The 25568-nt window shown below is 42.2% G+C and overlaps 1 protein-coding gene across 12 annotated transcripts in view; it reads left to right on the top strand.

The window, feature by feature from the left end:
* Positions 1–3393: 3393 nt before the first annotated feature.
* The window catches only part of MCM10 (minichromosome maintenance 10 replication initiation factor), a 106113-nt gene continuing 83938 nt past the window's right edge, over positions 3394–25568 (top strand). For 7 of the 12 annotated variants that reach the window (XR_005355300.1, XR_005355301.1, XM_038530101.1 and 4 more), the window contains exons 1-14: positions 3394–3469; positions 5534–5625; positions 8800–9141; positions 9921–10022; positions 10154–10294; positions 11965–12139; positions 14348–14513; positions 16088–16255; positions 17348–17464; positions 19402–19601; positions 20953–21053; positions 22339–22449; positions 22536–22653; positions 24056–24284. Coding sequence is in view for 10 of the 12 variants with exons in the window: in XM_038530101.1 (XP_038386029.1) it covers positions 5619–5625; positions 8800–9141; positions 9921–10022; positions 10154–10294; positions 11965–12139; positions 14348–14513; positions 16088–16255; positions 17348–17464; positions 19402–19601; positions 20953–21053; positions 22339–22449; positions 22536–22653; positions 24056–24284 (1977 nt within the window). In the remaining 2 variants the exon portion in view is untranslated. Of the gene's footprint in view, positions 3470–3543; positions 3563–4529; positions 4654–5533; positions 5626–8799; positions 9142–9920; positions 10023–10153; positions 10295–11964; positions 12140–14347; positions 14514–16087; positions 16256–17347; positions 17465–19401; positions 19602–20952; positions 21054–22338; positions 22450–22535; positions 22654–24055; positions 24285–25568 lie in introns of those variants that run through there. The other 5 variants (XM_038530104.1, XM_038530102.1, XM_038530103.1 and 2 more) reach the window with 5 other exon arrangements.

The following is a 25568-nucleotide window of genomic DNA, read 5'->3' as shown; positions in this document are numbered from 1 at the left end:
GAGGGATCTGACCTCAAGGACAGCTAGGGGAAGAGGACACGCCAGGCCTCAAAGCAGACTCAGAGCCATTGGGTAAGAAAAAATCCCAGGGTCCCAGGATTAGAGCTTTGGCTATCAGGGGCTGCCCAGGGTTTGGATGAGTGCATCCCATCGGCCCTGGGACACCTCACCCTGTGGAGGAACAGTGACATAGCTAGAAGAGGATCAACATAAGGCCACATGAAGCTTAGGCCTAGACCTAGGGCTAAGAGTGGCACTGCTTTCCTAACCACTCCAGCTGCTCCTGTTCAGCTTCTGTCGCTGGCTCACATGTCTCAGGTTTCTGGCTTTCAGGTTCTTAACTCAGAGTGTCTTTGGGAAAATACGTGAGTCCCCTCAGAAGGTATACAAAATCTTGAATGTAGGAATGTACATTTTTCTTGAGGAAGAAAAAACATTTTCCTTCTGTCCTCAAAGGCGTCCGAGATCACCTATGCCAAAAAGATAAGAACCACTGCAATACGGACCTCTCTTTTGAATCCCACATCTGCAGATCAAGTTTTTCTAAAGCAATATCTTTCATACCTCGTTCTGAAATCTAAAACCAAGCCTGTCTTCTCCCCTAAACCTGTTCTATGCTTCCTATGTCCCCTACATCAATGGATTGCCTCAAAAACCACCCTAAACTTTGGTGTTTTCCTACCTTTCTCCCTTCCATCAGTGGGTCCTGAAACTACTCTCCTAATTCTTTCTCAAAATCACCCCAATAATAATCTATCCCTCACTGGAGGGAAACTTGAGAGCTTAGATCGGTACTATCTTCTACTTCTTGCATGGATTTGGGTGCAAAGTAGACCTGGAAAGTCAAGTTGAAGAAAAGAACTTTGGGAAACAAATCAGAATTAGTCCAGGAATGTCTGCATAATGGCCAGTAAGTCTGTGATGAACCTTTACAATTAGATGTGGTGATACATTTAATTTTCTTCAATTTGATTATATAGTTCCTCCATTGCTGTGAATTTCTCAACACTAGCCGCTCTCGAAAGTGGTATTATTCCCATTCCTGGGACACTATAATAAGCTCAGATAATAAGGAGCATTAATGCTCCATTAGGACACAGGGAAAAAAATCGATGTAGATGGTATCCAGACTGTTTATTTTCATCCTAAAGCTGATTTTAGTTTTTCTGAAAACAAAGTCAAACACAATGGATACAGTCTTACATGGAATAACTAGTGGGGCGATGCAGGGCCTGAACAGTGGCTGCAAGAGGGGGGATTTTAAAAAAGACTTAAAATGGTTATTTGCAAGTCCCAGGGAAAGACAAAAATATGCTCTCACTCATAAGTGGCATTTAAGAAAAAAAAACAGATGGGGGCCACCTGAGTGGCTCAGTAGTTGAGCATCTTCCTTTGGCTCCAATCCTGATCCCGGAGTCCTAGGATCACGTCCCCACATCGGGCTTCCTGCAGGGAGCCTACTTCTCCCTCTGCCTATGTCTCTGCCTCTCTCTCTGTGTGTCTCTCATGAATAAATACATAAAATAAAAGAAAGAAAAACAGACGAACATGTGGGAAGAGGAAAAAGAAAAAAGAGGGAAACAAACGATAAGAGACTCAATGATATAGAAGCAATGGAGGGTTGATGGAGGGAGGGAGGGGAGATGGGGCGAAATGGGTGATGGAAATTGAGGGCACTTGGGATGAGCACTGGGTGTTGTATGTAAGTGATGAAGCACTGAATTCTACTCCAGAAACCAATATTGCACTGTACGTCAACTAAAATTTTAACTAAAAAGTTAATTTTAAAAGTCATTTGTTCCATCAAAAACTCTTCTGCTTTAAATTCTGTTAAATTATGTAATTATTTAATAAGCTAACTTTAATTCTGCACTTAAACACGGCAGTCCTCAGAATTAGGTACAAACACAATTTTTAGAATGTAAATACCTAACAAAGTCTGAATTTTACTAAAAAAAAAAAGAAAAGAAAAGGCAGCTCTGTGAAAAACATGGTCTCCTAACAAGTTAACCTGACGCCAGTTACAATTCTGCAAGTCTGTGTACTGTCACAAATTCCTCGGTCAAGAGCGATTTCACCGCATTAAAGAATGTCATCTAGACTTCAAGTCTCATTTTACAGACGATGAAGCAGAATCCCAAAGGGACAAGTTGCTTCCCCAAGGTCACACACAATCAAAAGTGAACCAGATTTGTGTTCCCGGGTCCAGCCATCTGCACTGAACACAAGAGGCTGTGAAATAACCAAGTAGCTTATTCAGATCCCTCTAGGATCCACCAACCACAGGACGTTTGCATGGGCGGGAGAAACGCCTGGAATGTGCGCCCTGTAGGAGAGTTCCCGGCCTCAGGCCTCACCCTCCGGGTGGAGGCTCCTCAAAGGGTTAAAAATAGAGCTACTCGGGCAGCCTGGGCGGCGCAGCGGTTTAGTGCTGCCTTCAGCCCGGAGCGTGATCCTGGACACCGGGGATCGAGTCCCACGTCGGGCTCCCCCATGTCTCTGCCTTTCTCTCTCTGTCTCTCATGAATAAATAAATAAAATCTTTAAAAAAAAAAAAAAAATCTCCCCTACGACCCAGCAATTGCACTGTTGGGGATTTACCCCAAAGATTCAGATGCAGTGAAACGCCGGGACACCTGCACCCCAATGTTTCTAGCAGCAATGTCCACAATAGCCACACTGTGGAAGGAGCCTCGGTGTCCATCGAAAGATGAATGGATAAAGAAGATGTGGTTTATGTATACAATGGAATATTCCTCAGCCATTAGAAACAACGAATACCCACCATTTGCTTCGACGTGGATGGAACTGGAGGGTATTATGCTGAGTGAAGTAAGTCAGAGAAGGACAAACATTATATGGTCTCAATCATTTGGGGAATATAAAAAATAGTGAAAGGGAATATAAGGGAAGGGAGAGAAAATGAGTGGGAAATGTCCTAACTCTGGGAGATGAACAGGGGGTGGTGGAAGGGGAGGGGGGCGGGGGGTGGGGGCGGGGGTGGGGGTGACTGGGTGACGGGCACTGAGGGGGGACTTGAGGGGATGAGCACTGGGTGTGATGCTTTATGTTGGCAAATCGAACTCCAATAAAAAAAATACAAAAAAAAAATCGAGAAGGAGGCTCAGAAGGACTGCCCCAGAGAGCGTGAGGAATTGCGTCCGACCTCCGGTGTAAACGCCCTGCAGGACGCTCGGGGGCGCCAGAACACTGCGTCTAAGGCGCCCGGCTTCACCGGCCGGAAACTTCCCGGCCGCCACCCAAGAGGGGCCCTCGTCACGTGGGCCAATCAGATGGCTCTACGCAGCCGGGCATTTCGCTATCTCTTCCGGGTAGCTCACGCCAAGATCGCTGACGTAGCCAATCAGCGCGGCCTTACGTGAGCGTGCGTCTGGCGTCAGGGGAGGGGTGCGGCCAAGTTGGAATTTTGGCGGGTCTGGCTGCCGGGCGGGAGCCGGCGCGGAGGAGGGTAAGAAGCGGGGCCGTGGGCGTGTGGCTGGTCTCCGACGGCTGGTCCCGGGAGAGCGTGGAGTGGAGGGTGGGCGGCGCGGAGCCCCGGGCGGTGAGGCGGGCGACGCCGGCGCGGGGCGGGCGAGCGAGCGGGCCGCGGGCGGGTGGGCGCCGCGTGAGGAGCGTCCGCAAGGTGGGGGCGCCGCTCGCCCGGGCTGAGGGGGTGCCGCGCGGTGGGCCTTCTCTCTGCTTTAGGGGCCAGGTTTGTTGTTGGTTTTTAAGATTTTGTTTACTTATTCCTGGTTTTTAAGGCTTTATTTACTTATTCCTGAGAGACACACAGAGAGAGGCAGAGACGCAGGCTCCCTGAGGGGAGCCGGATGTGGAACTCCGTCCCGGGACCCCCGGGGTCACGCCCTGGGCCGCAGGCCGGCGCTCGACCCCTGAGCCGCTCAGGCACCCCTGTTTGGGTTTTTTCCTACAGGAACCTTTTTAAATGCCTGCCGAGTGCCTGCGATGTAGGCATTGAACAAATGAATGTTTTTGTTCGTTCATTTTTTTTTTTTTTTTAATTCACGATTGGCTCCTAGTCCCTGAAAGTGTGTTTTGCGCAGGCCTCCAACATCACTTACGCCCTGCAGTTTAGGCAATAAAGAGAATATGGGGTAAGGAGCACACCGCAGTGGAAAGTGCTGTAAAGTCGCGGAGAGGGTGCGAGGCTTGGGGGGGACGCTCAGAGAAGTGGGAGCCTGTGGGGTGAGAAGGAGCCGGGGGAGCCTCTCCCCAAGAGCCCGAGGCCTAGGGAGCACTCCGTGTTTGGAGGAAGCTGAGGGCAGGCTGGCCTGATGGAGCAAGAGGTGGCGAGAGGGAGTGTCCATTTCTTCATAGACTTTTAAATTTTGTTCTAAGGCAAAAATCATTACAGAATCTTTTTTTTTTTTTTTTTAAGATTTTGTTTATTTGAGAGAGTGGGCGTGCAAAAGTGAGAAAGGGAGAGGCAGAGGGAGAAACAGACCCCCGCCCCCCTCCCGGCTCAGCCCCAGGACCCTGAAGTCAGGACCTGAGCTGGGCAGATGCTTAACCAACTGAGCCACCCAGGCAGCCCCCGGCTAAGGAATCTTTACTAAGGGAATACCACGGTTTACGTTCCTAGAAGATTATGAAGGAAAGAAAAGATTATTGTGGCCACTGTGTGGAGAAGAGGTAATAGAGAGACGAGACCAATACCAGAAGCTCATGCAGTCGTTGAGGCAAAAGACTGAACGATATTTTGGAGACAGCCGCTATGGGCTCATAGCAGTTGGGTGGTCCTGGACGTGAGGGTGACGTAGAGTACACGGCTCTGGGGGGAAAAAGACGCTTGGTCATAGGGATGAATGAGACCGTTTGCTTACCCTCAGGAAGGTTACAACCCAGCAGGTTTCCCAGGAGACAGTACAGTGTGGTGTACACAGTAGTTCCATAGAAATATTTGTCGAGTAAATAAAAAGGAAGCATCATAATGAATGTTTGACGTTGGACAGACCAAGATTAGCTATGAAGTTCGTATTAGTTGAATAGTAATGTAGAAGAAAATTTCCTTTTTTCCCCTCACAGTTCTTAAAATCACTTAAATGAAATAAGACAAGTGCACAGAAGTATACGAACTTACCTTACTTAGCTCTGCCAAGTGTAGGTTTTGCTAAGTAGTACTGAATTGAAATCCTGATGTGACAAGGGTGCAACTAAATAAAACCACTCACTAGACTGCTGTGGATAAGGTAACTGTCACATGTGTCACAGTCAGTAAAATGGGATAATAGCTCTAATATTTAAGCCACCCTCAATAATACTTGTTCCCAATTTGTCCCATCCACATAATCTAGTATCCTACAAAGGACTCCATATTGCAACCAAGTTTCTATAACCACAGTGTGAAGTCGTGATAAAGTGGGATGGTGTTGGTGGTGGGGATGAGAAATGGCCAGATTCTGGATGAGTTCTGAGCTTCAAGCCCATAGGATTTTGAGATCCTAAGTTTATTACATATGCTTCGTGAGAGAGCAAACAATCAAGAGTGACTTTTCCCATGCTGATCTCGTAGCATAGCCGAGATTCGACATTATTGCCATTTCCTGAGCACCTGATTCTCCTTCGAAGTTCTCCATCACAACTGTTCTCTTCGCGGCATGGATGGTAAGTTCTGTTTGTTTCATTGAAAACCACCCTTTTGTCCACAGTAGATTTGTTATTTATTCTACTTACAAAAAAGCAAAAGTACCACACCCTTGAGTATTGTCTGAGTGGTTTAGAGAAGATCTCATGTCAGTGAATGTTGCTCGTTTTAATCAGGTGGGATTTTTTTCTCCTGGTAGTGGTGATTGTCTTTTATAATGGTAGTTGGTTCTAAGGTCTCTGCTAATATTAAATGTCTTAGTCCTCTGAGCAGCCATATTTTTTATCCTGGAAGACAGATGTTTAGTATAATTTGTCACAGATGAGACTACCAGAGCAGGGGTTTGAACCCAGGCAGTCTGACCTCAGAGTTCACAATTAGTATTGAAATCTGTTGAGGTAAATTTAGTCTAACTCTGAATTAAACTCTTGTCCTTTCTAATCTTACTTTGTAAGGGTACGTACAAAATTTTACCTAGTAAAGAGATGCTACTGTAATTAGCAGAGCTTAGCTTGGGAGCAGCACAAAAATGATGATACTGGCTGCAGAGAGACCCTGACTAATAAAACACATTTTTTTTCTGGTTGTGTGATTGCGCTCATTATCTGAAACTGGATTTTGTTTTTAAATCCAGGTTTATTATACCCTGCCCTTTTCTTTCTTTCTTTCTTTTTTAATTTATTTATGATAGTCACACAGAGAGAGAGAGGCAGAGACATACGCAGAGGGAGAAGCAGGCTCCATGCACCGGGAGCCCGATGTGGGACTCGATCCCGGGTCTCCAGGATCGCGCCCTGGGCCAAAGGCAGGCGCTAAACCGCTGCGCCACCCAGGGATCCCTACCCTCCCCTTTTCAAAAAAAGTAGAACCAAATGTTGTTGAAACTCTTCCACTATGATAACATGTGACATTGATTATACCTTTGGTAGATTAATAATGTCCTGTTTCCTAAAATCATCAAATTATCTTCAGGGCAGTTAATGTATATATATAAAGCATAGTTATTTGCTATGAGACAGTTAAGAAAATAAGTGGCAAATGGTATGTGTTTTCTAAGAAATCATTGTATCTAATAAGCATTCATTTGGTTGGCACAGTGTTAACAATTTGGTCCCATATAGATGAAATCGAAGTGTTTACTGGTGCTAGGGATACACGTTTGAACAACATTTCTGCCTCCATTCTAGTACAGAGAGCATGATGATAGCAAGTAGGAAAATACCAGGTAGTTTGTAAGAGAGAAGAAGCTAGAATGAATTTGTATGCTGAGAGGAATGCTCCAGAAGATAGGGAATAATGGGCGATGTTGGGAAGAGAGCTGGTGATTATAGGCTGAAGTCCCTGAGGAGCTGAGAGGAAGAGGGTCTAGTATATATAGCAGAGTGAGGAAGCAGGGAGATTGGGTCAGCATACCATGCAGAAGACAGGATTTTTGGTGGTGCATGAGTTAAACCAGGATGGGAGTTATCACAGGATTATCTCTGGTGCTCTCCTGAAAGAAAATGGGGTTGAGGAAGGATATGGAGGCCAGTTGGTAAAATTTGTCACCTGGGGCTCCCAGTGGTGTGAGCCAAGGTCTCTTTTTAGGGTGTGCTCTCTTCCACAGCTGGGAACAAGACAGAGGAGGGTCTTTTGGCAGTCTTGAGGCAATGTGGCAGTCTCACCCCTTGCACAGGGAGCCAGACTGCCTCTTCTGTCTTGCTGCACCCTGCAATTATGGAGTGTTTGTTGAGTAAGCAATTCAAATTATTATGCAACCTTTGACTTCAAACTTTAGACCCTTTTATCAGATTCTAGGCCATAAGTTTGGCTACTGGTCATTTTCCATCTGATGAGAGTGCAGAGTGGTGGGAAGAATACTGTTTGCTAGCCTGGATATCTCCATCCTAAGCCAGGATCCTGTGCTGACCTGTCTCACCACACATGGCCCTGAACAGGCCTTTGACCTCTCTGGACGTCAGCCCTTGTCTTTGAAGGGAAGAGGATGCATGAAATATCCTTGATGTCTTTGCTTTAAAATGGCTCAGATTTATAAAGGATTAATGCCCAAATAGAAAAAACGGTCACAGAAAATAAGCAAATCAAGAAAGAAGAAATCCAAAGGGCCAATACAGTAAACAATTCTTTGCTTTGTGAGATTTCTGGAAATGCAAATCAGAACAATGAGATGCCTTTTAAAATCATCAGACTAGCACGAAATTTGAAGTGAAAGATATTAGTGAAGGGGTAAGGGAGAAATGGTACTTGCATACAATGCTAGTGAGAGTATAGCCACTTCGGGAGCAGTTTGACAGTGTCTGGGAAAGATGGAAAGTATGCATACCCAGCAGTCCAGCAATTCCAGTTCTGATAGGTATTCTCAGGAAACTCACATGTATGGCAAGGCAGATTTTTGGTTGCCACCTAGTTTGTGGTGGGAAAGTTGGAACTAGCCCATCTGTCCTTAACTGGAATGTGAGTTAATAAAATGGGATGGTCTTATGGAATGCCATCTAGCAACTGAAAGAAGTAAACTAGAAGTCTGTGTTTTGATTTAGATCAATCAGATATGCAATGTTAAATGAAAAAGTATGAAAAATACCTGCCCCTTCCACCTTAGCCTGGTGCCCACTAAGCACTTGGGAAGAGGAAAGATGAACACAAGACAGCAGAGTCATTTCAGTTGCCTTTTTTTTTTTTTTTTTTTTTTAAGATTTTATTTATTTGTTCATGAGACACAGAGAGAGAGAGGCAGAGACACAGAGGGAGAAGCAGGCTCCTCACAGGGAGCCTGATGTGGGACTCGATCCCAGGACCAGAATTACTCCCTAAGCCAAAGGCAGATGCTCAACCACTGAGCTTCCCAGACGTCCCTCAGTTGCCTTATTTTTTTTTTTTTAATTTTTCTTATTTTATTTTTTTTAAATTTTATTTATTTATGATAGTCACACAGAGAGAAGAGAGAGAGGCAGAGGCATAGGCAGAGGGAGAAGCAGGCTCCATGCACCGGGAGCCCGACGTGGGATTCGATCCCGGGGCTCCAGGATCGCGCCCTGGGCCAAAGGCAAGCGCTAAACCGCTGCACCACCCAGGGATCCCCCTCAGTTGCCTTATTAATGGTGAATGTTTTAATTCTCTGTGCTTTTTCTCCAAAGCACATTTGATACTTCCATTGATACTTTTTCTCAGGTTTATTTTCGATCCTTTTTCCCCAGGGGAGGAAGATGACTTATCTCTGCTCACTGCACTGCTGGAGGAGAATGAGTCTGCCTTGGATTGTAATCCAGAAGAAAGTCACCCCTTGACCCAGGAGGATCGTGAACCCGACGCCTATGATGAGCTCTTTGATGCGGATGACGATGGTGAATCTTACTCAGAGGAGGCCACTGATGGAGAACTGGGAGAGACTGCAGTGCAAAAGGAAAATTTGGCCACTCTCTTTGGAGATATGGGGGACTTAACAGATGAGGAAGAAATTCCCACACGGCAGTCACCTGAAAATAGAGTCCCCCCCGCTCCTGCTCCCAGTCAGGGGAAAACTAATCAAGAGTTGCAAGGTGCCCTAACTACTAGCTTTTCTAATTTCTTCAAAATAGACTAGGTGGAGCCTGATGGTTCTCATCAAAGTAGCTGCTGAGTCAGGTGGAGATAAATGGCTTGGCAAAAAAAAAAAAGCGTGGAACTTAGATAAGACACTTAAGGCAGGCATTTCAGCACGTAGAGGCCCCCTGTCTCAGTGTCAGCCAGCTATAATTGGTCCTTCCCACAATGGCTCCAACATCTTTCGTGCCTATTACCAAAGAATCTTACTTAGAGATTTGTATGTGGAGCCAGGGTCAAGACTGCTGGCTCTTCCACAGTCTGTTTGGGCAGGAGATCCATTTCTGAACAGAAGCTTTGAGGAGCGCCCTTTTCTTATTTGCGACATCGGCTCACACAGTTTGAAATTCTAATAAAATTCAGTGGTTGGATGTTTCTTATGGTAAAAGAGCCCTTATTTATTGTATATTAATTATGGTATTCAGTTTATAAAATAATAATCATTCCCTGATACCGAAAAACTTGTTAACTGGGGATATGGATCTATGATATTTGTCAGTAGTACCAGTTCCTAACCAGCTTAGGTATTATAGGCTTGATTACTGAAAATACCAAGTTTCTTTCTCTGAGGGGCCTCTTTGAGGTACAAAAGTTGGTGGTAGTTCTCAGTATGTGAATATACTGCCTTAGAGTTTCAAGGTGGGGGAATGGCACCAAAAATAATTCCAGCATGTTTATCACGTATTAATATTTCTTCTATTCTGGATCTTAAATCAGTATATTTTTTCTTTTCTAGATGAACTAAGGAAGTTGCAAGAGCAGATGAAATGTTTGCAAAAACAACTAGAAATAGCAACAATTAAACAGCCTACAAGTTCACCCCTTCCACCTAAATCTGGTAATCAGACTGTTAATTCTAGGAATACTATGCAATTCCATTATTAAGAAATTATAGCATTACTTCTGCATCCAGCTGCTGGTAAAATAGCCTTTGAGCCCCTTTCTGAATTTCCTTTTCTTTTAATAAAGTAGATAAGTCATCACGTCCACCTCTTAAAGAGAAGAAAGTTCAGAGAATTCTGGAGTCGACGTGCTTTTCTGCAGAGCTTGATGTCCCTGCTCTCCCAAAAACCAAACGAGTGGCTCGGACACCAAAGGTTTCACCTGCAGGTATAGTACTCAAGGTCTCCCTGGTTTTTCACTACTTTTGCTCTATTTGAAATTCACTGTCATATCGGTCTGCAGGGAGCACTGTCATCTCTGCCAATGGGAGAGGGCCAGAGCTCTGTCTTGTCTGCCTATTGAGAAAAGTAAGTTTGTTGGGAATGAGAGCCATTGCTGTATTTTGTAATCTTTTTCTACATCTCAAAGTGCTTAGAAAATCCTTAGGTACAAAGTGGATATTCACTAAAACAATGAATTGAAGTTTTCTTAAACTCTGTAGTCCTGTAGTTGAATTGTAAGTATAACTACTGGCTTGAGTTCTCGTGCAGTCTAGAGATTGAATCTTTGGGCTTGTGAGTTCAAGGCACAGATTCCTTTCAAAATGGCTAAGTTTTATTTGAAGCCAAGTTGTATTAAAGCAGACGGTCCATTCTTTGGAGAAGATTTCTTTGTCTGGAGTAGAAATGTACACTCAGATATCATTCTAGTTCAACCCACATATAAGCACACAATTAAAATGGAGAAAATATGTAAGCCCTACATACTGATTTTGTTGCATTGCCTCAGTTTGCAAATGGTGGTAATAATTCTTCAGAAGATCTAAGACAAAATGGTCTGGATAACAAGCTCAGAGTAAGCAGCATATTCCTAACCATTCATGTTCAAAAAGGCCCTTTTGAATAGCAGTGACGTATGACCTAATCGCAGGGAATAGCAGCTTCTCTGTATTTATATTTGACATAAAATATATATTCTGCATATCCACTTATGAATGGCATCCTTTCCTTTAGGACCTTTGACATTACTAAGGTATTTCATTAGGTCGTGTCCAAAGTTTAGTTTTAAGGCGTGGGGCATGGGTATGCTTTCTAGAGATTCTAAAGTTCTAGGATTGTCCTAGCTCCTAGCTTGGAAGCAGTGACCCAAAGTTTCTTTGAGGGTAAACAACAGTGTTATTTATAAGAAAGTGGTATTTTTTAAGGAAAACATTCACATTTTCTGACCTTCAGGAACATTATCAAACACTTCTAGAAGAAGAAAAATACAGGGATATTTAATGCAAGCAAGGCAATAAAATACCCTGGTTCCCCTAGATCACCATCACCACAAATAAAATCAAATGAAACAATGGAATGAGATGAAACCAGAAACGAGAGCTGACTTTAGGTTTTCTTCAGGTAGAGGTTGGTCTGCACACAAATCACTAATCATTGCTCCCTGAAGATGGATCTTACTCCCTTGTGGAGTATACCACAGCACTCTGTATGGGGAATACTCAGGAAATGTCATTGCAGAAAGGAACTGTGTTTGAAAGCAGCACTATAGTACAGCCACCACCTGCTACATGTGGCTAATTAGGCTTTAATTGGATGCAGTAAAATTAGACATTGATTTCTTTAGAAACATTCATCCATTTTAAGTGCCCGGTGCGTGTGGCTGGTAGCCACCCTATGAGACCGCATCGGTATAAAACCTTCGCATTGTCACAGGAAGTTCTTTCGGACTGCACTGCAGAGATTTGGAGGGTAGTACAGAAATGGTCTTGTGGGCTTCCTTTGTTCTCAAGATTTGGTTATTACATATGTTGATTTAAAAAAAAACAATATTATATAAACAAATTTTGTAAGGATCAGTATGATTTTTTTTTTCCTTTCACTTTTATGTTAAATTTCTAGAGCCCAAAAGCTCCTCTTCAAGAATGACAAGTACATCCCCTCAACCACTCCGAACTACTCCTGGAAACAAACCTAGTGGGATGGCCAGAGGTCAAAATGCAGGGACCCCTAGGAGTTCTGGGGAACCGGCTCAGACAGTAGTCTCCGTGGAAGCCTTCTCAGGCCTGAGGCTCAGGTCAGTAACTGTAAAGGCGTCTCACTTGGTTCTCATGCCCCACTAGATGCCTGTCCTCCTTCCCAAGGATTGAACCTTCTAGAAATGACATGTTTGTACAGCAGATCCACTTAACACCAACATCTCTTTAATTTGGCAAACGTTGGCAGTAAGACTAGCCATAACATCCAGTATACTTCACATGTGAAATGTCTAAAGGCGATTTTTTCTTATTTGAGTGATGAATAAAAGATGATGTATCTGTAAAAGGGAAATGGACAAGTAAATAATAGTATATTTAATCAGAAACTGTGATAGAGATTATTTTTAAGTCCATAAAGGTGTATCCAGTTTAACCAGAATAGTAGTGACTTCTTGTAACTAATGTTAAGAAAAGGACCCTGTGCTCTTTTTCTAATAACTTTTAAGGCAAACTTATGTCCTTTGCTTCAGTTATAACTGTGGGGAAATTAAGATACTCAGTTAAAATAGGAATAAGTCCCAGGATCATTTGAGTTAAAAGCTTTTCAAATCTTCTGTGCTCCATATCACTACTCCATTGTATCTCTATTCTGTCAAAGCCCAGGGCAGAGCAGTAATTCTTACTCTGAGACCAGATTGCTTTTAGTATAGTCCATCTGAGTAGCTAAGTGCAATCCCTTTAGAACACCTAACCCTTGTCAATCTAAACTAAAACTACTAAGGTCTTAAATTATATAATATTGAGCAGAGGGAGAATAAGCTGCCACCATGAAGTAAAAGCATATTGTAAAGACTCCATACTCTCCAAAATTAGAAGAAAGTATTCAGTATCTTAATTACATCTGAGACAGTCTGTGGGCTGGGATACAGTAAGAGCTATGGTTTTCACTGCAGGGTTTTTTTGTCTTAAGGTAAACCACCCCCAGCAAGATGATAGTGCCTGCTGTAACCAGTTCTCTGTTGAAATTTCCCACAGAGAGATGTTGCTAATGAAAGTGTACATGCAGTAGTCAGCCCAAGCTTCTGAGTGGCCTACAGATTTAGGGGACCACAATTGTTTGAATCTCTTTGTAATTGTTGTACCTGGATCTCAGGCTCTGAAAATACTCCAAAGGGCAGTAACGTGATAGTAATCTATTAATTCACAGAAATCAAGCCACAAAAAGGATTTCTCTACCTACATCAGTGTTTTTCTCCCGAATATTCTTCATTGCTTCAGAGTTAGCTCTATGACTTTTTATTTCTAAAGATCTTTGAAATAATCAAAAGGCATGTTTTATTCTGGTTTTTCTTTTGTTTTTGAATATATAATATGATCTAGTACGGAATAGGTATTAATATTCCCCTAGAGAAAAATAGCTTTTGCAAATCCACCAATGTTTGGCCAGTCATTAGGATTAAGAAAATATTAACTGAAGCTAGATTATAAGCTTTTATTTATTGTTATATGAAAATGTTGGGTTAAAAAAATCCAATTAGAAATTAAAGACCCTGGGCAGCCCGGGTGGCTTAGCAGTTTAGCGCCACCTTCAGCCCAGGGCCTGATCCTAGAGACTCGGGATCAAGTCCCACATTGGGCTCCCTGCATGGAGCCTGCTTCTCCCTCTGCCTGTGTCTCTCTGCCTCTCTCTCTCTGTGTCTCATGAATAAATAAAATCTTTTTAAGAAAAAAAAATTGTAGACTCTGAAATTATTACAGAATTGATGAAATTTAAATCTTATTTTTAATATCAATTCATTTTGTATTAAAGTCAAAAGAGATTACTTTCAAAAGACTATTATAACATATGTTATCATTTATAAGAACTTAGAGTGTGTACAGTCTTGTTTTCTGTATAAGCTCCAGTTCTCTATCCAAGTAAGGATAAACTAGCCTTAAGAATTATCTTACTTTGGGCACCCTAGGTGGCTCAGCAGTTTAGCATTGCCTTCAGCCCAGGGTGTGGTCCTGGAGACCTGGGATCGAATCCCATGTCAGGCTCCCTGCATGGATCCTGCTTCTCCCTCTGTCTGTGTCTGTGCCTCTGTCTCTCTCATGAATAAATAAGTAAAATCTTTTAAAAAATTATTTTTATTTATCTGCCATAAAAATCTTTCCCTTGTCCATACTATATAACTAAGCCTCTCTGAGAACAAGTACTTCAGAGAATATTTCTATCCGTAACGTCTCTTCTAACCAACCTGCTACAGTGCTAAGTAATCTTTTATTAGAATGATAATCTAACCATTGCTGGTTTCTTGACCCAGGCGGCCTCGAGTGTCCTCCACAGAGATGAACAAGAAAATGATTGGCCGAAAACTGATCAGACTGTCTCAGCTCAAGGAAAAGATGGCAAGTGAGAAGCTAGAAGAAATAGACTGGGTGACTTTTGGGGTTATATTGAAGAAAATCACTCCGCAGAGTTGTAATAGTGTAAGCCATCTTACTGATTTCTTAGCTGCTCCATCACAAGCTGACCGTGGGGATTCATGTTCTTGATTTCTCTACCCCAAGCCTATTAGTTTTTATTTTGAAATAGCTGCCAGTGAGTTCACAGATTGCCTCACCATCGTTGGATTGCTATCTGAAGGTTAAATACGTAAAGAATGTCCTACTTACAGACCTGATTGTACAGGGTCCTTGGGCTTTTCACTGTATTATTCCTGCCGTATTTCACTGGTCATTGTTTTGGTGGCACAAGGGTTGCCCCTGTGATACTGTCATCCCATTTGAGGGGGAGAGGTCGAGTACCTGGATCCTCTAAAGAGCCTTTCTAGAAAGAAGAGGTCAGCCTCAGAAGTTCTGAAATTGCTGACTGTGCCAGCACAGTGCATATTACAAAATATCTAACAGATTTTAAAATTGCAGTTGACGGAGAGGTAATAAGATGACTTTGTGGTGTGGGAAGTCAGTAAACCTGCATCCTAAGCCCCATTCTCACTAGCTATGTGGACTTAGCCTGACCTTTAATCTTTAAGTACTTTCATTTCCATATTTGTAAAAGGAAGGAAATGGCTTTTGTTTATATCAGAATTCTCTTCCAGCTCTCAAATACTAGGCTTACTCATGCACAATCCTGATTTCATTCTCTAATTGAGATCTTGGTCAATCTTATATTGTTCTGCAAGTCCTGCTCTAGCCCTCTTACTGTTAAAAGTGAAAGTGAACACATCTGGTTCTTTTAAGTTCTTAATTGTGTCACTACTGGTATTGTGGCTGGTAATGACTAATGACACTGGCTGTAATGATTTGAAATGATAGGTGTAAAATTTTATTTGAACCCTCCCAAGAAAGGAGTTGTACAAATCCATGGAAACATAGTTAAAACACTTGAATCCAGTCAATAACTCAGCATAACCTATAACCACACCCATTCCAGGATGCCTGTGTGAAATAGCTTGATTGAATATTCAGATTATTTTGCCTTAAAAAAAAAAAACTGAAAGTGGACATTTTTATGTAAGTGGTTAGCATTTTGAGTTGCATTTCTTCAGATATAGAATACTTCTGAAATTTTACAGTTAAACATAAACCAGTTGTCTTTAAATATGCTTTTGTTTTTCTTGTAAGTTAGGCAAAGATTGAATAGCACAGAGCTGACACCTTTTTATTAATATTAATAATATAATTAATCAGTGATAAATAACAGATCCACTAAATTTATATCAATAAGTCATTAAATGGTAGTGCCACAACTTGACTGGTCCTTTTAATATTGTGTGCATGTAGTTAGAAAGGTGGTGCTATCCCATTGACGATTTAGACCTGAGAATTAGAGACTTCACTAACGTGTGTGCTTCTGGCTTGTCTTAATTTCATTTCTAAAATGAGAAAGGTAGTAAATACTAAAGCCTAGAGGTAGGATTAATTCACAACAAACAGGCATTTTCAAGATTATACAATAAGACTGGTTTATGTTTATATATGTTCCCACAGTAGAGGACTTGAAACACAGTATAGCCCATTGTGCAAAATTTATTAAAAAGAGGGGTAAATATTTATTCCAGGGGAAAACATTTAGTATCTGGCGACTGAATGATCTCCGTGACCTGACACGGTATGTGTCGTTGTTCTTATTTGGAGAAGTTCACAAAGAACTCTGGAAGACTGAACAGGGTACTGTCATAGGTCTGCTCAATGCTAACCCCATGAAGCCCAAGGATGGTTCAGATGAGGTAAGAATCTGTTTCCATGATCTTTCTTTCTCTTTCTCTCTGGTTTTTACAGCTGAGCCAAATTCTGTCAAAAACTGGTCCATCTCCAGAACTGAGTCATGCTTTTATATATCTCCAGTAATCTAGCTTTTTGTTTGTTCCTCACCCACCAATATTCTGAACTTCTGTTTACTCTTAAATGTTTCACAACGATTGCTTTCATTAAATCTTTCCACATTAGTTCCAAGTTTCCTAGAGTGTTTTAAACTGTTCTGCTCAGGTCTCCTTACATCTTCTTCATAGATCTCCATTGGCGGCATCAAGCAGGCAGGATTTTATAGTTGATTCCATTAGTTGTACAGCCATAACTGCAACTTAGAACCAGAGTGATTTCATCTTCTCAGCAGCAGCAGAGGTTCCTGCTGCTATAGCCTGAGATCTATTGTGAATAGCAACAGACCTTTTCTCCATCCAACCAGCAAGAAGTATCATTTTGTTGTTACTATATGTTATCATTAATACAATAAGGGAGAGTGAGAATCAAAATTATTTTCTTTTCTTCCTTTTACCAGAGAACAGCAACAGATCTTCCATCCTTACATATTAATCCCAACATAGACAATGTAGTGATGTCAGGGCCAATGTCTATGAGCCTCTCAGCCTTCTCCTCTTGGTCACTGCATGGCTTTGAAGCTATTGCCCTCGTACCACCATTCAAGGCAGGAGTGACCCAGCCCTGCCCTGTCTGCTTTTTTGGGACCTCCTGAATCAGTCTCCTTGGCCAGAACGCAGTCCTGTGACCATCACTACCTGCAAGGGATGCTGGGAAAATGAACAGGATCCGTCACCTGAGGCTGAGCGTTGGCCCACGCAAATAAAATCCAAATTCTGCAGCAGAAACAAAGGAGACAGGAGAGAATGGATACTAGATAGAGAATTGAGCATATCTCCTATACTCCTATTCCTAAAGCTGCTCTATAGGGTCCTGGCTTCTAATTCCTATAGACTGCTACAGCCTCGCTAACTCCCACCAGCCAGCCTCTTACTCATTCTTGCTGATAAAAGGCCATACCTTTGTCAGCTTTTAACTCCCATTCTGTGTCTTCTCTGTAGGTGTGCTTGTCTGTTGATCATCCTCAGAAGATCTTAATCATGGGTGAGGCTCTTGACCTAGGAACCTGTAAAGCAAAGAAGAAGAATGGACAGCCGTGTACACAGACTGTTAATTTGGTTGGTTTCAACTCTGTTGGGATAGTTTCTGATGAGGACGGGATCTAATGTGACTAGATTGTAGATAGCATAGTGGTAATGGTCAATTTGGAACAGAGTTTCCTACATAACAGAAAGCACAAAAGTAAGAAAATTCGGTGTGTAGTTAGTAACTGCCAGTTTAAAAAACTGAGGACAAGAGAAGGATTTAATCTCTCAGGAAAGTGATCTTTTATTGCCAACTGACTGGAAGGTATAAGGAAGACAGATTTTTAGTTTGCCCTAAATTCTGAGCAGTGCCAGAGATCAAACAATGATGAAATGCACTGAAAACCTTATTTTCATTTCTTTAAGTCCAACTTGTATTTTCTTAGAGCCTTTTAAAATATAAGTCATAACTTAAGATCCTCATGTACCATACAATTCACCCTTTTATGTACAGTTCAGTAGTTTTAATGCTGAGGTGTGCAGTTATCACCACTATGTAATTTCAGACCCCACCTCACCCCCACGAAACCCCATACTCCTTAGCAGTCACCCCCCCATTACCTTCTTCCCCCAACCCCTGGTAAGTACTACTCTGCTTTCTGTCTTTATGGATTTTTCTCCTTTGGACATTGCATGTCATGGAAATGTACAACACGTGACCTTTTGTGTCTAATTTCTTTCACTTAGCACGATGTTTCTGGGATTTGTTCACATTGTCACATGCATCAATATTTCATTTTTTCATGGTCAAATAATATTCCATTGTATGCGTACAGCAGTTTGTTTATTCATTAGTCATTGGGCATTTTATCAATAGTGCTGCTATCAGCATTCTTATTATATAGATGGATGGATGTTTTTAGTTTCCTTGGAATTTCTGGGTTGCCTGGTAACCTCATGTTTTGGCTTTTGAGAAACTGCCAGACTGGTTTCCAAAGTGGCTTTTACATTCTCACTAGCAGAGAGGAGGGTTCCATTTTTTCCACCTCCCAGCCAACCCTTGTTTCTATGTGCTGCCGATGACAGCCATTCTAGTGGGTGTGAAGTGGTGCTACTTAGAGTTCTGTGAACAAATTAAATGGCGGGTTTTGGTTTCATCACCTTTTAGTTCCCTCCTTGCTTCCTAATAGATGAGCTAGTGAGCAGGAAATAGCAGGAGGGAGATAGTTGGAGAAAGAGGTCTCAAAAGAAAGTGCTTGATGGATCTCCACAGACCAGTGTGATCATTAAAACCCTATTGTTGCCCATCTAAGGCCTCACCCAGTAGAATGTTAGCATGTTTCCCCTTTTTTTTTTTAAGAGAGAGAGTATGCACGGTGGTGGGGGCAGGTGGTAGGAGTAGGAGGAAAGGGAGAGAGAAAATCTTAAGCAGACTCCACGCTCAGTGTGGAGCCCAACATGGGGCTTAATCTCACAACCCTGAAATCATGACATGAGCCGAAATCAAGAGTCAACACCTAACTGACTGAGCCATCTGGGCACCCCTGATTTGTTTTATTCTTAAATCAGTTTGTATTGAGGTAAAATGCACATAACCTGTAATTAACCATTTTAAAATGTACACTTGAGTGATATATTCAGCATGTTTCCTCTTGTGCAACCACCAGCTCTCTACTTTCAAAACCTCACTACCACACAAAAACACCCTATACCCATTAAGTAACCACTCTCCACCCCGCTCCTCCATCCCCTGGTGATTGGGCCTAGTGTATCTGACTTCTTTTATTGTCAAGGTAGAGCGAGGGCTTATGGGGTGAACAGTATCATTTTTTCTTTCACCCAACTAGAGCTCTCAAGTGGAATTTCAGAGAAGTCACTGCATAGCTGCACTTGAGGAATGGCCCTGGAGATCAGTAGCGGGGCTCTACACTCAGTAGCACCCCATGAAGCTGGGAGAAAAGAAAGTGTTTATTGACACTGTCCCCGGGTATGTCACCATAATCCTGATGCAGACACTCTTCCTTTTACAGAATGACTGTGAGTACTGTCAATATCACATCCAGGCTCAATATAAGAAGCTCAGTGCCAGGCGAGCTGACCTGCAGTCCACCTTCTCCGGAGGACGAATTCCAAAGAAGTTTGCCCGCAAAGGCAGCAGCCTAAAAGAACGGCTATGTCAGGATGGTTTTTACTATGGAGGGGTTTCTTCTGCATCGTACGCGGCCTCAGTGTGAGACATTCTCTGGGGCTTCTTTCAGGACAGGGATCTTGCTTGTCTCCTTATAAGAACAACCAAATGGTTGTACTTCCCTGTAATGGTCCTAGAAGACTTGTACAGGTTTGCTCTTTCATAAACTCACTGCCCAGAACAAGGTAGACAAGGACCTCCTTTATTCCCAGGGAAAGAGGAAAACACAGGAGGTGGAGGGAAATTAGGTAAGTTGTGTCATGATGGTCTTTAACATAGAGCCCACACTTCTTTGGCTTCTAAGGTAAATAGTGCAACTTTGTCAGGGTTGATTATACGGCCACTAAAAGTCCACTAGTCCTAGTGTTGGCATCCTCTAAGTCCTTTCCCTCACAACTCCTACATTGAAATGATAGACCTCTTAGAGGCCATGTTTAACTCAGTGAAGTAATAGCAGTGAAGCCTCACATAGGATTGGGATGCTGCTGAGGCAGACATTCGTAGCCTCTCTCCTGGGCATGTCAGGCCTTCCATAGAGTCCTTGAAGTATGTGATCGATGGCCTTGTCCCTGTAGAATAGAAAGCACATCTGAGGACATGGCCAGTGGGAACCTGTCACAAAGGAGCTACCACTGGTTGAGAACAAAACATTTTGTTTCTAGGCTCACAGAAATTGGGCAAGGGAACTCTCACCTCTTGCCTAATTTATCATATCAAGCACATTTAAAATAATGCTTGTATTTTCACAAACTACAAAAAGCAGTTCTACATTATAAAGATGTATCTGTATATATACAGTTCAGCCAAAAGGAGACAATAAAAACTAGGTGTAAGATAATCATTCCTTGCTATATATCCTTCTAGATATGTTTCCAGTAATACAAAATGAGATCATACTGCATCTATACTTTGCAGTCCCCCCACCATAAAATAATTACTGCTTTCATTATCGAATATGCATTTACGGCATTATCTTTAGCAGCTACATTGTTTTTTACATGGCTCTGTGATAAAATAGTTCCTTGTGGATAAACATTAATGATATTTCTAACTTTTAACATTGAAAACAATATTTTACGCCATTAATATCCTAAGTTTTTGCCTAGTCCTTAATTTTTTAAGGTAAATTTCCAGACTGCTTGATCAAAGTGGTGGCATATTTTTTATTTTTTTTTTGCCATACTGCTTTTCCAGAATGGCCTTCACCAAACTTGGAGGTTGCCTGACATGATGCATCAGCACCTATATTGTAGGACTATGGTATTAAGAAAGTTTCCTTATATAGTGCTTTGAGAAGCTTCGACAGTTTGTAATAAATGAATACTTCTGTGCTTTCATCAGAGCATTAGATTTTAGTGACTGTCCTTTGGGGGGGTGACTCTTGTCATTTCAGTGCGGCTGCTGTTGCTCCTAAAAAGAAGATTCAAACCACTCTGACTAATCTGGTGGTTAAGGGGACAGACTTGATCATTCAGGAAACCCAACAAAAACTTGGTAACTTTGTTTCTCAATACTATATTTCTTTCTGTAGCTTAAATATGTAGTCTTTAGGATTGAAAATGGTCACAGTCGTTCATGCCCTAAATTATAAATACCCAGTCATCACTATAGTTACCGAGTAATGTGGCCTAAGCTGAAGCAATCAGGCTTGCTTGGCTGCATCTTAAGGAAAGCATCTTTTTAATCATAGCTGAGTCTTTACGTAGATGCTGTATAAATTTTCTTTTCTTTCTTTTTTTTTTTTTTTTTTTAAGATTTTACTTATTTATTCATGATAGACATAGAGAGAGAGAGGCAGAGACACAGGAGGAGGGAGAAGCAGGCTCCACGCCGGGAGCCCAACGTGGAACTCGATCTGGGGACTCCAGGATCGCGCCCTGAGCCAAAGGCAGGCGCTAAACCGCTGAGCCACCCAGGGATTCCCTAAATTTTGATATATCTGGTCTAACTCTTAATGTCCAGCATTAGAATCAGTAGTATAAGGTTCCTGGCCAAACCCATCGTTACCTTCTTGTTAAAACAGATCTTACTCAAAGAATGACACCTCTGCCCTTTTCACTTGGGGCTTTGTTCCTAACAGTAGTGAGGGCCTAGCACAGACCCTACCCATAGTGCACGTTCCAGACATAGTGTATGAAATGATCCCACAGACACTGGTGTTCTAATCATAACTTGAAATAAGATCTGCTTGTCATGCCTTCAGAGTCCTATTAGTTTGATGTTAGAAGCTAAGGATTCTTTTTTTCTCTTGGCATTCCATGTACTTCATTTACAAATGACTGGGTTGTGAATGCAGTTTTATTTTTTTTATTTTTTAAAAAGATTTTATTTATTCATGAGAGACACAGAAAAAGAGGCAGAGACACAGGCAGAGGGAAAAGCAGGCTCCATGCAGGGAGCCCGACATGGGACTCGATCCTGGGTCTCCAGGATCATGCCCTGGGCTGAAGGTGGCGCTAAACCACTGAGCCACCCCGGCTGCTGCCCTGAATGCAGAGTTTTATTTTTTATTTATTTATTTATTTAATTATTTATTTATTCATGAGAGACAGAGAGAGAGAGAGGTAGAGACACAGGCAGAGGGAGAAGCAGGCTCCAGGCAGGGAGACCGACATGGGACTCGATCCTGGGTCTCCAGGATCAGGCCCTGGGCTGAAGGCGGTGCTAAACTGCTGAGCCACCCAGGCTGCCCCTGAATGCAGAGTTTTAAAAGTAACATCATATAATCTCAAACTGTTGGAACTTTGAGTCCTCTAAAGCTGATGTTTGTATATTCCAGGAATACCCCAGAAGAGCTTGTCTTGCTCTGAGGAATTCAAGGAACTGATGGACTTGCCTACATTTGGAGCCAGAAACTTAAAACAACATTTAGCCAAAGCCAGGTTACCAGGTAGAGTCAGCCTGCCCCTGCTCCTGTGCCCACGCCTGCGTTCCCACAGCCCTTCGGAGCCCCTCAGTCTGTGGCTTGTGTTTCAGGGATAACAGGAAGCCCGAAACCTGCTTTCCAGTCTGTCTCAGCATCAGCCCTCTTAAAGCAGCAGAAGCAGCACATGCTGGAGATGAGGAAGAAGAGGTCAGAAGAAATACAAAAACGGTAAGAATAATGGGTTTAATATTTCCTATTTAGATAGTTTATCTCTGGGATCCTCAGAACGTCTTAATGGATTTCCAAAATGTGGCTTTAAATTTTTAGATGCTTGGATAGCTTTTTAACTTTGAAAGTTCCAAAGCAATTTTAACATAACCTAAGAACACAGCCTTTCGGGTTCTGTATCTCTGACTCACGCTGGTGAATTTGAGACCAGGTGGTACAAGTTATAGTAATTAACACCCCAACACCCCGGGTTAGAAGGGAAAGAAGGAACGCTTAAAAAGGGTATTGTGAAAGGGAAAAGCACATGTTGACCTCTATCTCTCATTTTTTAGTTCTACCACAGTTTTTTTAAGTACAGGCTAAGCCAGTAAATAGATTTTACAGTTGTTCACGTAAATGATAAAAGTGAGGCAGTGAAAGTGGAGAGTCATTTTAGAGGCAGAAACAAGTGGAAAATGGTGCAGAAGGTAAATGAATCAAAGATTCTTAAACTCAAGTTATCAGAATAGTGATAAGAGTATCAGTTTAGAGATGCTTAACAGGTATGGAGCACATGCTATACATCAAATCAACGGTGTCTCTTTTAGTCCTTACCATAGTCTGTGAGATGCTGTTATCCTTGTTTTATGAGTGATGTAACTGAGTGCCAGAGAGCTGGTTGGTGATGGAGTCAGGTTTGGACTCATTCATACCTGTTCTGCCCTAGTTAAAACAGTTAGGCTGCCCCAGATCTGGGCCACTGAAAGGTAGATGGTTCAATAAATAGGAAAGTCCACTTTAAGCTACCAGGAAATTCTTTGGAAAAATCCAGAGCATAGATTTGGCTTCAGGCAGGTGAGTTTGAGGTGCTGATGGAATATCTCTGGAACTAGTCATCAGCCTGTCACTTACAAGCAGTAGGATCTTGGCCCTCAATTCCTTCATCTGTAAAATGAGAGTTCTGGACTACATAATTTGTGGCACCTGTTGTTTTTCATTAGCCCTTTTGACTGCTTACAAAATAAGTCACCATGTGAATTATGTCTTTCTGTGAAGGATTTTCACATATATCCTGTGTGTTACCTTTTCCCAGTAAACTAAAATGAGACCTTCCATGAGTTTCTGAAGGTCCCAGCTAACCAGAGAGCTGGGAATACAGCACACATCTCACCTTCAGGGCTATGTTCTGTTGAGAGGCACCCACAAGAAAGCCAGTTGGCAAAAATCAGTTCTAAATTGCTAAAACAACAAGAGCTTATGCAATGAATAGTCAGTTACCAGAGTTAGGAAAGCCCGCACATTCTCAGTGTGTGCTGGTCTTGACCATGGAGGAGCAGCTATTTTACTAGTGACTACTTACCAGCTGGTGGCCTATCTACAGTGTCCCAGTCAGCATATTTTGTGACTATGTATTTCTTTAAAGATTTCTCCAAAGCTCAAGTGGGATCAAGAGCCCAGCCGTGACACCCTCTTCTCAACGGGTCCCTTCCCAGTCTCTGCAAACGGCGGCTGTGTTGCCCAGCCTGGAAGGAGCACCAGCCACACAGATGCCCAAGCTGGGGCGAGGCATCTCAGAAGGAGATGACGTTCTCTTTTTTGATGAGTCACCACCACCAAGACCAAAACTGAGTGCTTTAGCAGAAGCCAAAAAGGTGAGTGGCATCAATTTTTTTTAACATTTGAATTTGCATTCTGTAGGCTGTAGCTGGAGTTGAAAGAGAGTAATAGATATTTATTGATCATGAAAATTAGAGTGAAAGGAATATCAAGTGATAATGGCATCAACATAATGCCACTGGTTCAATCCAAGAACGTTACCCATTCTCAACACTGTTCCTTGTGAGGCTGAGGGAGATGGTCTAAACTCTGGCTGGCCTGAGGGAAGCAAATTCTGGGAATTATTAACACAAGACTGTAAAATGGTGATTTACAGAATCCTTCTTTGAAAGAAATCTTACACAGGAGCTAAGTTGCTCTGATTGCCATGCTCAGAGCCCCACTTTTCAAACACTTCGTGAGTCAACCCGAGCCCCAGTAAGAGCCTGTCTTCTCTTTGTCCTAGTTAGCCACTATCACCACTTGAAGGGCAAAGGCTAGTCATAAGCCAGAGCTGCACCTGCAGTAATGATAGTGATAAGAGCACCTGTGATCTTGGGTCATGAGTCCAAGCCCCACCACAGGTGTAGAAAAACAAAAAGCCCTGTAAAACAAAACGATTGGACATGTGCTTGTGGTATATACACACATGCTGTTTAGTCTGTATAGATTCGTGCTTTGCCCACATTCTCTCATCTGCACAGCCTACTAAACACTATCATCTCCATTTTATAAATGTAAAACCTGAGGCTGAAAAATTAAGTAATTTACATAAGGTTACAAACTAGTAAGTAGCAGAGCTAGAATCTTATCCTGATTCTGTCTGATTGTAAAACAAACTTCCACAGTGTTTATGTGGTTCCTCTATGGTTCCTGAAGGCTGTAGTGTAATGATTTTATTTTTTTTTATTTTTATTTTTTTTTTAGTGTAATGATTTTAAACTTGGTATTTAAGTAAGCTGAAACTTTATTAGCTTATAGAGCTGTCTCCATACTTTAAAAAAATTTTTTTTATTAATTTTTATTTATTTATGATAGTCACACACACAGAGAGAGAGAGAGGCAGAGACACAGGCAGAGGGAGAAGCAGGCTCCATGCACCGGGAGCCCAACGTGGGACTCGATCCCGGGTCTCCAGGATCGCGCCCTGGGCCAAAGGCAAGCGCCAAACCGCTGCGCCACCCAGGGATCCCATACTTTAAAATTTTAATAACTGGGTAATGTTATAAAGAGAAGATATATTTTGCTAATTTATATTTGAGAATAGAATTCACTCGTTAATAACTAGAAAAGGGGTACAGGGCTTTAGATAACTGTCTCATTAAGATTTTTTATCTTTT

The sequence above is a fragment of the Canis lupus genome, chromosome 2 (genome assembly GCF_011100685.1).
Source record: "Canis lupus familiaris isolate Mischka breed German Shepherd chromosome 2, alternate assembly UU_Cfam_GSD_1.0, whole genome shotgun sequence".
Lineage (NCBI taxonomy): Eukaryota > Metazoa > Chordata > Mammalia > Carnivora > Canidae > Canis > Canis lupus.
Note: the sequence above shows the minus strand (reverse complement) of the source record. Positions and strands in the feature narration are given on the sequence as shown.